This window comes from Trachurus japonicus, chromosome 12 (genome assembly GCF_045865225.1).
Source record: "Trachurus japonicus isolate A0001 chromosome 12, Traja_1.0".
NCBI lineage: Eukaryota > Metazoa > Chordata > Actinopteri > Carangiformes > Carangidae > Trachurus > Trachurus japonicus.
In genome coordinates this window covers 22,053,198-22,071,398 of record NC_140918.1, presented here as the reverse complement: position 1 = coordinate 22,071,398, position 18,201 = coordinate 22,053,198, and the positions used below count along the sequence as shown (strand labels likewise).

General features: G+C 42.2%; 1 protein-coding gene across 1 annotated transcript; it reads left to right on the top strand.

Moving 5' to 3' along the window:
* The first annotated feature begins 906 nt into the window (after positions 1-906).
* On the top strand, positions 907-18,044 carry rassf6 (Ras association domain family member 6). Its single transcript, XM_085793842.1, is given in 12 exon segments — positions 907-1,113; positions 1,414-1,487; positions 11,474-11,552; positions 11,834-11,994; positions 12,650-12,744; positions 13,490-13,617; positions 13,620-13,694; positions 13,790-13,891; positions 13,996-14,047; positions 14,141-14,259; positions 17,199-17,296; positions 17,649-18,044. Coding segments are annotated over 12 exon segments (1,071 nt in total). The 5' UTR covers positions 907-1,101; the 3' UTR covers positions 17,725-18,044.
* Positions 18,045-18,201: the final 157 nt, after the last annotated feature.

Here is an 18,201-nt window from a genome sequence, read left to right as displayed (position 1 = left end):
CGTTCTCTAGGTGTTTTCATATATTGCTTCTTAAAAATTTAAAATCCAATGTGCTTCATCCTATTTGCCATAACCGTTCACCTCTAGTCATGTTAATTCCAGCTATCACATGGATATGCCTTTGCCCTTTCTTATATGTATTCTGTGTAATATCAACTATTTTAATTTAAATACATTGTGTATGTCCATAATACAATAATATCATATGGTAAAAAAAAACACACACACACAATGATGTGTGTTTTATGTATGATAGGGACATCACACGTGATATTTACAGCATTTCATCTCATGTGCTAAATTCACATAGACACATTGGTTTGGACTTTTTTCGTGTGTGACAAATAATATCACATGTATGGAAATGAGTGTGCTTTTGGACAGATATAAATACAGCCATATTTATTTCAGGTGAATAATGTGGGATTTCTTACATTTTCCTATGAGCACTGCATGAAAGTTGCATCCTGCACCTTTAAATGTTGTTCTCTCTGGTGTAAAGAGGTTTGTCCCCCCTGTGCGAGAGTGAGCTGTCAGTCAGAACAGGGAGTGCTATGGCTGCTGGGAGGACAGCTGCTGAATACCTGAGATATTTCTTATACCGGCAAACAGGCTGAGACAGAGAGAGAGAGGGAAAGGAGAGAGACAAAGAGGCTGCTTTTAGTCTGCTGTGTCATTTAGAGCAATTCAAAAAAGAACAGAAGAAAAAGAGAAAAGAGAGAAATCTGACAAAAGAGAGAGAGGCCACGTGGAAATTCCTACAATCTCTGTTTGCAGGCACAGGCTTCAGTGTTTCTGACCGAAGAATAAACAGATGGTCGGGTCTACACTGTCATCACTGGTTACTGGGTGGAGTACTGTTATTACATCTCTTTAAGGCAAGCACACAAAAAAAGAAAGTGAAAGAGCAAAGGCACTGCAAAGAGAGAGAGAGAGAGAGAGAGAGAGAGAGAGAGAGAGAGAGGCAAGAGCGGGATAAATATAACACAAAAACTTCAGAGAGAGACAGGACGAGAGGCTGGAAAGATATATTTAAAGCCCAGGCAGAAGAAAGAGGCAGAGACAAAGACTGAGAAATCGGGAGGAGAGCTCTGATTTGCCATGTTAGAGAAGGTAAGACTCTAATTATATGGTTTATTTTTAGCAGGGAGTGACACCGTGGTGGCTGTACCAGCGCGGCGGCATTCCTTTCCTCCAGGTTGACACAATGTTGTTGTTTTGTGTTGTCAGGTGTCTTTATTTAGTAGCCCGTGCAGCAGCAGCACACAAACTGCACTACAATTCAACAAGTCGACAACCTTCACTCTTTTGTCCGCTGCTCTAAAGCTTGAGATTACTTTTACTTTGTATCCCCCATCATGCATTTATAGAAGCTGTTGTTGTTTTTGTTGTTGTTGTTGTTCTCCTCAGTAGCTGATACAACCAGAGATGGATGAAGCAGCTCTGCTCCCAGTGATCCAGGCAGGAGATGGGAGGACACTCTCTAGGTGGGTCTGCTGGAACTCAGAAAAATACCAATAAGCCTACAGGACTTTTGTAATGGATATCTAGTTAAAAAAAAATAATAATAATCTTGCATTTAAATAAATATTAAGCAGAAGCAAAAGTATTGGCATTATTAATGTGTTTGCAGTTGAAAATCAAAGTATAATTCTTCTGCAGACACATGACCATACAGGATATTATGATTGAGGTGGAGCTAGTAGGAACTACTTTATAAATAGTTTGGTCCAGTGTTCCACAATCTTGTAAAACGCTGGATATTTTTACCTCATAATGGCCTTTAACTTCAACCACACGTGCAGTTTAGAAGGGCAATCACTCCACTGGAACCACTAACAACCCATAGACGTCTGTAACGTGACAAGCAACCACAGCTAGACACAGATTTTTATGGAAGATGTTTAGGAACAGCTTTGCAATTTTCAAAAAGTCTGTTTGTATGATACAAGCATTCGTCTTCTGTAGAAATATGATGTGGCATGGAACTGAAATGAAAATAAGTTAAAATATTTTGTAGCCTATGGGCCATTTGTGAGTTAGTATAGTTAGCATTAACAGCTTACCTATTGAGAGAAAACAATACAGTTTTGGCTTCAAACTTAATTCCTTTACTCATCAAGAGCTTTATCCAGCAATTGAAAGCAGTCATCTCGTTTGTATTGCTTTTATAACCTCTTGTGTGTAGCACCCTGCCCTATGAACTGAGAAACTATTTATTTGGAATCACCTTTAATATTAGGGCGGTCTCTGGGTTCTTAGGTTTTGGTGTTTGGTGCCGTATTAACCTGTACTGATAAAAGGTAAGTAAATAAAGATTTGGTGCCTCCACTTAGCAGAACTTGAAACTAAATAAAATGTAAAATCCCACTAAGAATAAACAACTTTCTTCAAGTGTAACTTGTCTCTTTATATCAATGAAGTATTGACACAGCAAAGTATTTCACAGCAACACAGGTAAACAATATCTTTCTTACACAAACTCTCAATATCAGTGTCACTTATTATTCCCTGAATGCAACGCACTTTCAAATCTCACATTTATAACAATTGTGTGCACACAACCCAAAAAAAACAAACGATGCAGGCCTGAGTCGTTGCTTGTGATCGGTGGGGTCTCAAACCTTGTGACCACTTCACTTAAGCAAGCAAAATAAAATGTAATGAGTTAATCCGGTGTATTTGTGATTGTTCGTACTCACAGTCTGTCCTCAGTCAGTTTGTATGGGTTTGGTTGGGAATGAGGATGAGGGGATGAATGTGGGGGAATGAATGAAAAGGGAGAGAGGAAAGGAGAATCCGGGGACTGCTCACTGGTCACTCACTCGGCCACTAGCCGCCGCTCGCGTCGAGGATACACGAAAAAGGTCCAAGATGTGTTGTCCTGGTCTGGATCTCTGACGAGCATACACACACGGCTCTAAATCACTCATATTCATAGTTTCTGTGCATATTCGCGAGCTCATTCCGAGTTCACATAACATACTATAGTAACACACACTAAACACAGCAAGTAACGTGAGGCTACTACATTCAACATCACTGATAGCATGTTAGCACAAGCCACTCGCTCATCACGGTTAGCATTCATAGTCACAACAGTAGTAAAACAGTCCGTATTACCACAAACATAACATTTACCTTCAGTACGCATCAGTATGACCCTGTTCCGCTGGTAAACTCTGCATTTAACACTGGAATCGAAGGAAACACTCGTACTGTAGCTCATGCTACATTGCATGTAAACGTTGTCACCTCATGTGCGTCTCGTCTCTCTCTGTTGTTTTCCGTATGTCCCAGGTGTCCCACCCCCTTAGCTTGCCTGATAGGACGCTCGTGCCCCACAACCATAGCAACCCAGCAGACTGACAGGTAGAATGAGGATATGACGAATAGGTCAGATACCTATACACTGGAGTCAACCAAAATAAATGATTTACATTATATAATATCAACCATTGTTATTATTTTAACCTTTTGTATATAATATGAACTTACATGGCCTTTCTGTACTTTTTAAACGACAAATAAATACATTGTAATGAAATTAACTCATGAACAGAACATATTTATCATCAAGGGTTTTTAATATAGACAGGGCTACACCCTCCCCCTTCTAAACCATTAGATGTCCTCATCTAATCCTATGTTTCCTGAGTGGGGCTTTTCTTGCAGGTGTAGGACCTCTATCTGCTGCAGTAGTTTGTGGATTCAGGTTTAGCTGAATGACCATACCATGATGTACAATAGTTACTGGTTCATCCATGGAATGGCCAGGTTTGTCATAAGTCAAACGAATGACTGGTTTGTTTTGTCTTTGTGAATGTCTAGCATTCGAGCTATCTTTGTTTCTAGCATCTCTTTTACTAGATGAGGTTTGTTCTTGTTCTGTCTTTGTCTCATTTCCTGCGTTTTCAGGTTCTGACTCATCAGATGACTTCTCGTCAGGTAAGTCTGTGTCACTTTGTTCAGGTAAGTCTGCGTCACTTTGTTCAGGTAAGTCTGTGTCACTTTGTTCAGGTAAGTCTGCGTCACTTTCACCACTTCTTGTCACGTCCATGTTTTCCTCTGTGGCTTTAGGGATCTGCTTTGATTGACGGTAAGTAGACAAGACATGTCTCTCAACTTCATCAATGTCAAAGGATGGATATCCTGGTATCTCATCAACCTCAGATCCTGAATCAGAAGGACCACTATCTGCAGACTCATGCAGGTGATGCCTCCGACTCCTCCTTTTGTTCTGTGACCTTGTGACAGACGGTTCCGTGTGTTTTGTTGTTTGAGCTGAGGGATCTGGCATCCTTACCAGATAACCGATTGGCAGGAGATGGTCTCTGTGAAGAGTTTTGACACTTCCGGATCCACACTCTGGTTTAACTTCATAGACAGGTAAGTTGGGTAACTGTCTGACAATGACATAAGGATTGGACTTCCATCTGTCTTGAAGTTTATGCTTCCCAGTAAGACCAAGGTTTCTCAACAGGACTCTGTCTCCTTCGGCCAATGGCTGACCTCGAACACGGCGATCGTACTGAGACTTGTTCCTCAAGTGACTCTTGTCAGCTGCCTCGGTGGCGAGTTTGTAGGCTTTCTTTAAGTCCTGTTTCAACTTGTTGACATACTGAAGATGGTCAGGTTCATGCTCTCCGTTGAGACAGGTGTTGAAACAAATATCCACAGGCAGTCGCGCCTCCCTGCCGAACATAAGAAAATACGGAGAATATCCTGTGGCGTCATTTTTAGTACAGTTATATGCGTGTACTAACTGACTAATGTGTTGACTCCATTTGTGCTTCTTTTCGTTCTGCAGGGTGCCCAGCATTGACAAAAGGGTGCGGTTGAATCGCTCAGGTTGGGCATCACCCTGGGGATGATAAGGAGAGGTGCGCGACTTTCTGATTCCTAGACTAGAGAGAAGCTGTTTTATGACTTTACTCTCGAAGTCTCTCCCCTGGTCCGAATGGATCCGGGCTGGGAGACCATAATGAACAAAGTACTTCTCCCATAGTACTTTAGCAACGGTCATGGACTTTTGATCTCTAGTAGGAAAGGCCTGAGCGTACCGTGTGAAATGGTCAGTAACGACTAACACGTTGGCTATCCCTTTGCTGTCAGGTTCTATCTGCAAGAAATCTATGCAAACGAGATCCAATGGGCCTGTACTAGTGATCTGATTCAGCGTGGCTGAGCGCTGAGGAAGCGTCTTTCTTGAAATGCATCTTCCGCATGTTTTGATATATTGCTCCACTTCCATAGGCATATGTGGCCAATAAAACCTATCTTTGACAAGTTCCAATGTCTTCTCAACTCCTAGATGTCCACATTCATCATGAAGAGACTTTAAGACTGTGATTCGAAACCTCTCAGGTAAGACTAACTGTCTTGTCTCTTTACCTGTGACTGTTTGTCTGACTCTGTACAATAAACCCTCTCTAAGTTGTAACTTAGGGGCTTCTCGACATATCAAAGCTACATCAGGTGGATCATTTTTGGTGTGAACTGGAACTGTACCAGCTTCCAGGGCTGCTTTTACAGGACCAATGACTGGATCTAACTCCTGAGCAATCTGGAGCTCTCTTGAACTAAGCTGGTCAATGGTGTTTCCACTAAGACTGACTGAGCAAACATACACCTCAGGAATAACTTCGGGAGAGACACCAAGCTGGTCTACAAGCCTGGATGGTATACCTGAGCTTTCTGTGGCATGGGCCCATTTACAGAGAGCTTTGATGCCTGATGGTGGAATGATTGTCCAATCTTTTTGGATTTCAGTGGCGTACTGCCTGGATAACAGATCAGCATCTACATTTTGACGTCCTGGCCTGTACTGGATTGTGAAGTCATAAGTGGCTAAAGCTGCTAGCCAGCGATGTCCTGTAGCGTTCAAACGGGCTGACGTGAGTACATAAGTGAGGGGGTTATTGTCAGTCCTCACTGTGAACTGTGCTCCGTATAAGTAGTCATGAAACTTGTCGACTACTGACCACTTTAACGCTAAAAACTCTAGCTGGTGTGCAGGGTAGCGCTGCTCTGACTGACTGAGTTTCCGGCTCGCGAAAGCCACGGGCCTAAGGCCGCCTGGGTGTTCCTGATTTAACACTGCCCCTAGCCCGCTTGTGCTAGCATCAATGTGTAAAATGTATGGCTTTGCAGGGTCGGCGAAAGCCAGTACCGGGGCATTAATGAGACAGTCAATGACCTTCTTAAAGGCGTCTCCGCACGACTGATCCCATCTTTCTCCAAATGGTTCAGATGTCTTTAAGTATGTCTTTGTTGAATCTGTGAATTGTGTTTTCCTCCCTTTCTGAGTAGGGGGATACCCTTTGGTGAGCTCGGTAAGTGGACGCACAATATGGGAGTAATTGGCGATGAATCTACGATAGTAGCCACAGAAACCGAGGAATGACCTGAGGCTCTTGAGGTCAGTTGGTTCTTTCCAGTGTTTCACCACTTCGACTTTTTCTGGGTCTGTGGCGATCCCTGTTTCAGACACAATGTGCCCTACATATTTGACTTTGGGTTGACAGAATTGGCATTTGTCCAACGACACTTTGAGTCCGACCTCCTGCAGACGGTCAAGGACTTTTAGAAGGCGATGTTCGTGCTCTTCCAGGGTTTTCCCGAAGACAATAATATCATCCAGATAAACTATGACCTGTAGGAGATGCATATCACCGACTGCCTTCTCCATGAGTCGTTGAAAGGTGGCTGGTGCGCCAGTTATGCCTTGTGGCATCCTTTCAAATTGGTAAAAGCCAACCGGACAGATAAATGCTGTCTTCTCTTTATCTTGTTCGCTCATAGCGATTTGGTAGTATCCACTGCGGAGATCCAATACCGAAAACCACTTACTGCCAGTTAAACAGTCCAATGCGTCGTCAATACGGGGTGTCGTGTATTGGTCCGGTATCGTCCGACGATTGAGCGTGCGATAATCAACGCACATTCGGATGGAGCCATTTTTCTTACGCACCACCACTATGGGCGATGCATAAGGGGACCGTGATTCTTTCACAATACCTGCCGCGAGCAGCTGCTGTATGTGTCGCCTTACATCATCGACGTCAGCTGGAGCTAAACGGCGGGATCTCTCTCTGAAAGGGGTCGTGTCACTCAACCGGATTTGATGTTCTACTCCAGCGGCCAATCCCACATCCCATTCATGGACGGAGAAAACATCTCGTCTTGCCGCGAGTTCCTGGCGGAGTCTTTCCTTCCAGTTCTCTGGAACAGGTGAATTTCCGAAGTCAAAGAGCTCTGGGTCAAGAGGATCAGAAACAGTATCTGAGGAACATGGGGAGACAACAGTATCTACAGCATACATTTCTGCAAGGACTGTGCCAACCTGGATGGAGGTAGGTTTCTGAGTCTCATTATGTAGCAGTACTGTAAAGTGATTTGCATCAATGCTGGTGTCAGGGAGTACTCCTGGTTGTATCATAACTCCAGCAGGAAGCTGTTGATTAACTGGATTGTCAATAAGAATGATGTTATTACCTGACACTGACTGTTTCTCCACTTTACAGATAGCGTACACTTTCTCTCCAGGAGCTATGAGGAGTGGACCTGGACCATGCCATTTCACTTGTCCGATGGTTTCTTCCTCCGCTGTTCTCTGAGGTAAGTTTTCCTGAGACTGTATCTGTTTATACACGGCCTGAAGTCTCATTGAATGTACTTTGTGTTGGCTGCCTGTTTCTTTTGCAATGTCCCACAGTCTGTGAAACAAAAAAGCATTTGTACCTACTATGACAGGTGCCTGCTGTCCATGCTGAGGCTCTGGACATACAAGGGCAAGGACTGTGACAGGGCCTTTAACTCCTGACATTTCTTCTGGAAACTCCATCTCCGTCACCACATAACCTCTGTAGGGGTATTCAGAATCAGCAAGACCCCAGATGGCTAGTCGGGAGATTGGCTGTATGGGGACATGTGACAGATGCTTGTCATACCATCCTCCAAAAATGATGGTTTACGTTTGATCCAGAATCCATAAGAGCATCACAGGTAAGATCATTGACTTTAATGGTACAGACAGATGATGGGCCAACGAGTCCTTCTGGTAGGTCAGAATCTGTTTTAGGAACTTCCATTTTGTTCACTCTGGCAATGCCATTGTCAGGGCTTTTAGAGCTCTCTTTTGGCTCTGTTGGGCTTCCACGGACTTGGCGTATGAGCTTTCTAATCACTTTTGAGGAGTTCTCTGGAGCGGTGCATTTAGTTGCTACGTGCCCATCTTCTCCACATTTGTAACAGAAGAAACCAGTAAACTCTTCTTTAGGCTGAACTTTAAAGGGAGCAGCTCTTGGGTTCAAGGGCACTTTGGTTCTGTCATACTCTCGTTTTCCCTTTGAGTAGTGAGTAGACTGCACTGACATGACTCTTAACTGTTCTTTAAGACTGTTTACTTCTGCTCTCAGTGACTGTATTTCCTGGTTAGGTTGACTTTTAATGTTACTTTCCTCCTTGGACCTTTTTGTGTAACTCTCACTGGCTGACTGAGACAGTGTATTTCTTTGTTCCTTCAGTTTAGCTTTTAACTCTGCAATCTCTGCTCTGAGTTGAGTTTCATGATGCACATCTAACTCTGTTCCTTTCTCTGCTTGTGTTACATGTACATGTTGACGGGGTGCAGGCTTCCTGAGACCACGCCTAGCAGCTTCAAGATCTTCTGCTTCTCTAATCTCTTTCAGCAGATCTAGAAATGTTGGTGGGTTGTCTCTCTTATCTCTCAGATTAAGCTGAATCAACATGAGATCAGACTCAACTGCACCTTTAATTAGCTGATCAAGTCTAGCTCGGTTACCTGCGTTACCTGGCAGACCACCTCTGCGAATGACTTTACTGAGGGATTTTTCTAGTCTGCGCAAGAACTCAGATAATCGTTCATTTGGCTTCTGGTAAAGAGACTTAAAGGATAAGTAAAGGTCTTCTCCTGACTCAGTACTTCCAAAGGTATTATCTATAGCCTGTATGTACTCCATACCACTAGCATCAGGATTTGACCACCGAACGGCTTGGATGATCTCCATGGCTGGTCCTTTAAGACCTTTCGACAATCCTTCGTTTTTTCTCTTTTTCCGAGCACTCGTACTCTTCAGCCATGAACCTTGCCTGATCCAGCCAGCTGTCCAAGCTCTCCTCGCCGAGTGGAGTGGGGCTGATACCTGAAAAGGTTCTGAGACGACGATAGTTGTTACTCTCACTGGACTTGGGGCTTTGCCTCAATACTTCACCAACAGCACGAATTATGGATTCAGGATTATTGGTCCATTCACTACCACTAGGTTTTACTGTTGGGATGTCATCCATTGTTTTTCCTTCATCTTGGAGAAACTGAGCTAATTTCTCTGAGAAGTTGTCTGTATCGTCTGTTTGAGGTTGAGCTATTGCTATTGTCCAACTAACACTTTCTGTGGGTGAGTTAAGTTCTAGTGGGACCTTGGTCGGGTCTATTTCTTCCCTAGACTCACACAAAACAGTGACAGTTTGGGTCTTAGCGTCAAACATTTTTTCCTCTCACTCTAACTTTGCCCAGTATTTTGATAGTTTCCACTGCTTCCTCTATGACTGAAATGTCTTCCTCTTCTGATACACCATACAACATAAGGGCATGTTTTACAGATATTCCCTCCCCTCTGCACCAGTTACTTAACTCAAGTTGGGCGGATTGACTCATGTTGGTAGCTGTTTGGGTTTACTGCACTGTGCACTACTTGAAAAAAATTGCTTTACAAATTAAAACAGTTCAGGGAAAATTTGTCATTTACTTTACAAAGAAATCAATTCTGGGAAAATAAAAATTATAAATATCCCAGCGGTGCCTCCATTTATGTAGCACCCTGCCCTATGAACTGAGAAACTATTTATTTGGAATCACCTTTAATATTAGGGCGGTCTCTGGGTTCTTAGGTTTTGGTGTTTGGTGCCGTATTAACCTGTACTGATAAAAGGTAAGTAAATAAAGATTTGGTGCCTCCACTTAGCAGAACTTGAAACTAAATAAAATGTAAAATCCCACTAAGAATAAACAACTTTCTTCAAGTGTAACTTGTCTCTTTATATCAATGAAGTATTGACACAGCAAATTATTTCACAGCAACACAGGTAAACAATATCTTTCTTACACAAACTCTCAATATCAGTGTCACTTATTATTCCCTGAATGCAACACACTTTCAAATCTCACATTTATAACAATTGTGTGCACACAACCCAAAAAAAACAAACGATGCAGGCCTGAGTCGTTGCTTGTGATCGGTGGGGTCTCAAACCTTGTGACCACTTCACTTAAGCAAGCAAAATAAAATGTAATGAGTTAATCCGGTGTATTTGTGATTGTTCGTACTCACAGTCTGTCCTCAGTCAGTTTGTATGGGTTTGGTTGGGAATGAGGATGAGGGGATGAATGTGGGGGAATGAATGAAAAGGGAGAGAGAAAAGGAGAATCCGGGGACTGCTCACTGGTCACTCACTCGGCCACTAGCCGCCGCTCGCGTCGAGGATACACGAAAAAGGTCCAAGATGTGTTGTCCTGGTCTGGATCTCTGACGAGCATACACACACGGCTCTAAATCACTCATATTCATAGTTTCTGTGCATATTCGCGAGCTCATTCCGAGTTCACATAACATACTATAGTAACACACATTAAACACAGCAAGTAACGTGAGGCTACTACATTCAACATCACTGATAGCATGTTAGCACAAGCCACTCGCTCATCACGGTTAGCATTCATAGTCACAACAGTAGTAAAACAGTCCGTATTACCACAAACATAACATTTACCTTCAGTACGCATCAGTATGACCCTGTTCCGCTGGTAAACTCTGCATTTAACACTGGAATCGAAGGAAACACTCGTACTGTAGCTCATGCTACATTGCATGTAAACGTTGTCACCTCATGTGCGTCTCGTCTCTCTCTGTTGTTTTCCGTATGTCCCAGGTGTCCCACCCCCTTAGCTTGCCTGATAGGACGCTCGTGCCCCACAACCATAGCAACCCAGCAGACTGACAGGTAGAATGAGGATATGACGAATAGGTCAGATACCTATACACTGGAGTCAACCAAAATAAATGATTTACATTATATAATATCAACCATTGTTATTATTTTAACCTTTTGTATATAATATGAACTTACATGGCCTTTCTGTACTTTTTAAACGACAAATAAATACATTGTAATGAAATTAACTCATGAACAGAACATATTTATCATCAAGGGTTTTAATATAGACAGGGCTACATGTGTTTTAAATGCAGCAATGGCTGAGTGTTGCAAGTGCAGAGTGTTTATGCTAGCAAAAAGAAAGAAAAAAACAAAATGGAAACTGATTGTCATTTTATTTTGCTTATTTAATTGCAACTCAACTATAGATGGAATACAAGTAGGTCTTCAGGAACATAACAGTTTTTTGCAGCTGTTCTGTATATTTTGTCATTCATTGCTGTTGTGTTCATTTTAGAGCAGAGTTTATCTCATTGCTGAACACCTACAACTGCTTCCTGAAGGACCAGACTCAGCTGCACCTCAGTTACTCTCAGGTGGGGTTATAAAATGTTTACATTTCTATGTAGTTTTACATGAATTCTTATTTTCTTCCAGTTTGCCTGGTTATTGAATTGAATTGAATTGAATTGAATTGAACTGAACTGAATTGAGTATAGGTGAACATACTGGTTAATTCAGGGAAGATATAAACATCTGTCTAAACTAGATATTAACCAGTTACTGTATTAATCTTGGTCATAGCGTGGTATTCTGAATGAATGTATGATTATACTCATACAGCATACAGGTGTGTATGCATCTGTGTGTGTAACAGGGAGGTGGGGGAGAGGTGGTGGTGGAGGGCTTCCTGAACATCTCCTGGGGAGTGAGGAGACCCATCAGGCTGAAAATACAAGACGACAAACAGATGCTTCCCTTTGCTCCTCTGGTCTCACCTGACCCCACCAGTCCAGTCAGCCCACTGGAGGACAAGAGGTTGGTTTTCAGCTTTTTTTTTTTTTTTGCATCATTACAAAATAAAAACACAGCTTATAATGTGGCAAGAGAGTCTGAATTGAGCAACACAAACATCTGAAGATAAATCTGTTTTGTTTTAATAAGTCCTGTGTTTTATTCAGATACACTTTAGCCACTTTTTTTGCTGCAGGATTTCAGCATTAAAGAATTGCACACCTGTCTGGGTGTAATTTTACATTTCATTTAGACTAAACTAGTGACAGTGAAACTATTTAATGATGGGTAATGTATTGTAGTTTGCTCGTGTGGCAGTTTTTCTTTTATCGTTTTGTTATTTCATTGCTACAGAATTGGTCAATAAACGATGGATATTTTTGTGTTTCCTTTACCTTGTCAGACATTAACTTAAGTATGAGCTTGAGACAGACACAGCGGTTTAGTAACCACTTGTTTCGTGTATTGAAGGCTCATGCTCACATGTGAGTAACCACTAACTGCTACTTGAGCAAGAGAAGATCCTCAAGTGCCACAGATGATCATCTGCAGTGTATTTTTCCATTGCTTTTAAAACAGAACAACACCTGAGTGAATCACTCTTCTATCACTAATGATATTTGTATGTTATGCTTAATTACTCCATGTTGCTGAGTGATTCTCTGGTTTCTCTTTGCAGGGGTATGACGCGATGGGGAGAATATGTTGATCTTCACCAGATCGATGAGATGTCTGAGACACCACAGGAAACAGCGGTCAACAATCATCCACCAGGTTGTTTTTATTTTCCTTTCATATCTCCATAAGTAGTTTCCCCTAAGAGTTCTATCTTTTGCATCACATTGAAACAACTTCCATCTGTGTTTAGCGTTTAGTTTTTTTTTGTATTATTATTATTAGTAGTACTAGTAGTAGATATATTGTTGATCTTTAATTGTCTTTCTTTTTTTATACTTAGTTTTATATATCTCTTATGCTGGCATTTTTGATGTGGACACCAAAGAAAGAATTTAAGGATAATTTCCGTTTTTTTTACAACATGGACCTTATTTCTAGCATAAAATACGATCATGTACTCACCCAGACAACTTTGGTGTCATGTGGAGTCGTTTGGAGTCATATTGGTGAAATGAACGAGTTTTGCGGCGGATAATGTGTTATTTAGAGGCTGCATTGCGTGCCCCGTGTTCTCGCATTAATACGGATATACTGTACAGTACGCGCCGCTCCACTGGGGCTAATTTCGTCAAAACGACTCCAAATGACACCAAAGTTGTCTGGGTGAGTAAATGATCGTATTTTATGCTAGAAATAAGGCCCAGGTTGTAAAAAACGGAAATTATCCTTTGATTGTCATGGAAACATGTTTCCTACTGTGCAAATGACAATAAACACTCTTGAATCTTGATTTATCTAGATCGTCCCAAGAGAGTAATTAATAAAATCCTGATATAAAGTTAATACATGAATTGTGATCTCACCTCATTCTTGATATCACTATTATGATATTGCTCCAAAGGCCCTGTTATTTATGAGAGCACCACCCTGCGTCCTGTGAGGCAGAAGAACCCCGAGCTGGAGGCGGAGTCAAACCTGTTTCGCTGTATGAGCGACGCCTCATTGGTCAAGAGGAGGAGGGGTAGGGCGAAGCGAAGTCGGCGGCACAAAGAGAGAAAGAAAGACAACATCGCTTTTCTATCAACGGACACTTCTATAACTATAAGGTAGACTCTCTTTTATCATTATATTCAAACCTTCCATTCAATTAATTTACCTTACTCTTTAAGCACCACAGCTCACCAGTATTTGTTTCCTCCAGACGTCTATCTTCACACCATCCTTCGGTACTCCGACTAAAGTTCGTATCTCCAGCGAGATGACAACAAACCAGGTCATTGAACAGTTACTAAACAAGTTCAAGGTGAGATTTTCTGCATTCACAATAAAAAAAACAATGAGAAATCACAGAGTTGTACAACAAGCATAAAAATCAGTAACAGATTGAATCTGTTCTTCATCCTGCAGATAGAGAACGACCCCCAGGAGTTTGCTCTGTACTGTGTTCACCAGAGCGGAGGTATGGTTTGTCTCGAGTTAGGCAGGGAATGGAATCATTAGCCAAAGTCAGAAAAAAACAAAATGCAACACTGATGTTGTGTGTTTTGTCCAGAGAAAAGGAAGCTCAGTAACAGAGACCAGCCACTGTGGGAGCGCATACTGCAGGGGCCCTCTGATGACATCATGAGGATCTTTCTGATGGATATGGACGAACAGGAAGTCAGCATCGATGTGAGTGCCAGACGTTACGGCCCTACGTCTTCCAAGGGGCTGACAGAATCACAGTCCAGACACTCAGTGATGCATCAATCATATCCAGACCTACTACTGGCAAGATATTAACTTAGATAAAGGCATTACATCCAGATGTTCTGATACAGCTTTAGTTTTGTCAGGCTTTGAAGTAAATCCCTCAAAATCACTGGGACATTTTTCTTGTGCACAAGCCACAATTTGCTGGAATTAGTTAAAGCCTTTCTCAAACTCTGTGGTCACATAGGCTACTGTAAATATGAAGTAGTCGTACTGTATAATTGAATAGACTTAAAGGGATAGTTCAACATTTTGGCAAATTGGCCCATTGCCATAATCGCTATAGTCATAGCAGTAGGTTCTAGGGTTGTATATCTCCACCACTGAGGCCGATTCGATACGCATCTCGATACGCTGCCACCGATACGATACATTAACGATACACTGAAGCTCCTGTCGATACGATGCGATACGATTCACTCCTGTTCACGATACGATGCGATTCAAATGCGATTTGATAACGATATGACTTAATTACAAAGAGATTCGGTTCGATATGATGTTTGATACAGTTGTGATATGAGAGTTTCTTCCCACATCAAGTTTATTACCTCAATACCATTCTCCTTTACTCTCTGTATCAATTTGAGGGATGTAGCCTATATTTGGTTAATTTTTACAGGGCAAACCAATAAATCATATTTGAAAGGTACAGTCTAGAGGAAATAAATGGTAGAAATGAAATCCAGCTTAATCATATGGGCTAGTCTTGTGTGGTGGCACCTCTGCAGTTTGGTCTTTTGCTATATTATAATAATAATAATAACTTTATTTATATAGCACCTTTAAAAACACAAGTTTACAAAGTGCTTCACAAAACAACTTAAAAGAGACAAGTCACAGATGTTTTGTTGTGCATGGGACATTTCTGGGTGGAGAGTCTGTGTTTTCTCTCCAGCCAGTGACAGAGCTCAGGTGTAGCTCCATGCAGCAGAGTAGCAGAGCTACTGTACTAGCCCTGCTAGCTGACCGGATGCTAACCGCTACGCTAACTAGCGGTTAGCATCCGCGGCTACCACCGCTTCCCAGCTCACTACAACCAGAACATCTACCACGGCCCTGCTCCTAGTTACAGCCGCTGACGGCCGAGTATTGACCTATTGACCTGCCGCTTCACTCGGACTGTTTACTTTTCTGGGCGGCTCTGACTACTGCTGCTGCTGCTGCTGCTACCTGTCACTGTCAGAGCATGGGCAGGAGCAGGGCAGGAGGTTGCGTCTATGGTGCGAACGGCTTCCGCGGTGGTGCGTTCAGGTTGCCTCGGAAAATGAAATGATCGATTTAACCATGGAATTTACCGATGTAGAAGGCTAGAAGCAAGGGGGCAGTTGTCGGTCTGAGAAGTGAAGCTCACTTCCGCGTTCAAAAAGCTGCAATCCCCCCGGCTTCCTCTGGGGGCTGGCTCCAGAAGGGAGCAACTCCAATTGAGCCCCATGTTACAGCTTTTAACAGCCGATTTTACAGCTTAAAAAAACATATTTACAGCCTGGTACATTTTATTTTTTTGGTCTCAACCGATAGTTTCTACCTCCGCACACACTCTGAGGGGGGTGAATTTTTTTTAAATTCTACCGTTTTACTATTATTAGGTTTAAAGTTCTGGCCAATTAGGGCGCAGAACCGTTGAGTGACAGGTCTGGCGACCGCTGTTACGAGGCCAGTGGGCGGGCTCTCGGCCGGCCAACGGCCGCACCGCTCCAAATATGGCAAGCAGAATCCAACATGGCGCGGCTCAAACCCCCGTAGTAGCGGCACAAAACAGACTCCCCCAAACCAATGGGTGACGTCACGGACGCTACGTCCATTCTTTTTACAGTCTATGGCTAGAAGAGATGCATCGCAAATTCAACCATAAATTATGTCCGATGTAGCCTGAATCTACCGGTGCAGTCGCATCGCACACGTTTATATCGGACCACCGATATGAATCGGTGAATCTCCACATCCCTAGTAGGTTCGTTACCTTTAATTGTCAGTGCAAGCTATTTTTAGAATGGCGGAGCAGAGCCGTGAGCTGCTCAGAGCTGAGGCTAAAGAAATTTCTTGGTTTCCCTCATCAAACTCATCAAATACACAATCCAAAAACTCCAAAACGCTGTCGTGGACAAGTTGTGACCTGCACAATCACCACGCTATGAGATAACACAACGTTACGAGACGGAGCTGTTTTAGAGGTAAATACATGCAAACCGCTGATGCGTGTTGTGTTCAGGGACAGTTTTTCAGCAAGCAGACTCTGTATTTACCTCGAAAACGGCTCAGTTTCGTAACGTTTCGTTATTATCTCATAGCGTGGTGAATGTGCAGGTCACAACTTGTCCACGAAAGCGTTTTGGAGTTTTTGGATTTTGTATTTGATGAGTTTGATGAGGGAAACCAAGAAATTCCTTTAGCCTCCATAGTATAGCTCTGAGCAGCCTGCCGCTCCGCCCCGCCGTTCTAAAAATAGCTTGCACCGACAATTAAAGGTAACGAACCTACTACTATGACTATAGCAATTATGGCAATGGGCCAATTTGCCAAAATGTTGAACTATCCCTTTAAACATCTTCTCATACTTTACTTTTAGAGATGTAAACAGCTTGTAAGAGCGTGGCAAAAGAAATACTAACTTGGATGTGCTCTGTAGAGTCAATGCATGTGTTAAATCAGCTTCCTTTTGTGTTAACATATCATCACAGAGTCATTGTTGCAACAGATAACATCACATTTACATTTATTTATTTATAAATGCAAACACAAATGTCCCTGTAGCTCTGAAGGTGTAGCACCTGCTATTTCGCTCCAAACGTTCTGTTCCACAATCTGAATATCACTCTGTTAAATGAAGCCGACTTTGTCTTGTCTCTGTGTGTCAGGTAGCCCAGTATCTGAACCTGGAGCTCCCACTCCTGGAGCAGGTTCTACTGAAACTCAAAGAGGAGGAGAACAGAGAAATACAGAGGGTCATTAGCAAGTAAGTGTCTCACCTCATATACTTGAATTCTTAGATAAAGGGTGCTGTCGGTTTAGTTGGTTTCACCCTTCATTTCAAAGAGAACTGAATCTTAGAGAGTCATGAAGAAATGCCACTGCCTTGTTTTGCATGATTATATTCTCCTACACATCTGCCAAACAGATGTGCACACTGCACAGACATGAATTTAATACAGAATCTTTGTAGTAACATTTCCAGACCAGATGATGGAGCCAAATATGTCAAATGATCCTGTTGATTTGCTGCTTACTCAATATGTATGTATGTATGTGTGTGCGTGTGTGTGTGTGTGTGTGTGTGTGTGTGTGTGTGTGTGTGTGTGTGTATCTAGGTACCACCACCAGCACAGACTCCTGTCCCACATGCTGAGCTGTAAGATGTCACCTCACATTGAGACCAGTGTCTGACAGGTGATATGACTGACTGACTCACCACAGCAAGAGCTGCCATGGAGAACTTTTTGTATTTACATATCATGGAAAATATTCAAATGGGAAACACAAAGTTGAATATTTTGGGAAACGCCTCACATGACAAACCAACTACAGAAAAACAAAAATACATGCTTCTTCAGATCATAAGGTTACAAATACAGTCAGATATTTTATATTCACTACATAATTTTCTGAACTGTTCAATAAATACAGGATAAAACTGTGCAATGCCATTGTAAATAAGTGTAAATAAGTGTTCTGTGTTCAGCAATAAATGTAAGTTGTGGGACCAGCATGACTACTTCTGTTTTCGAGTCAGGAGCGTGCCACTGAAACTTTCCAGAAGTCATTATATAGGAATAATTAATCTACTTGTATAAACAATGATATTGATATGACATCATTAAAGATAATTATACAATATCATTGATGACTCAGATGCAGTGTGGT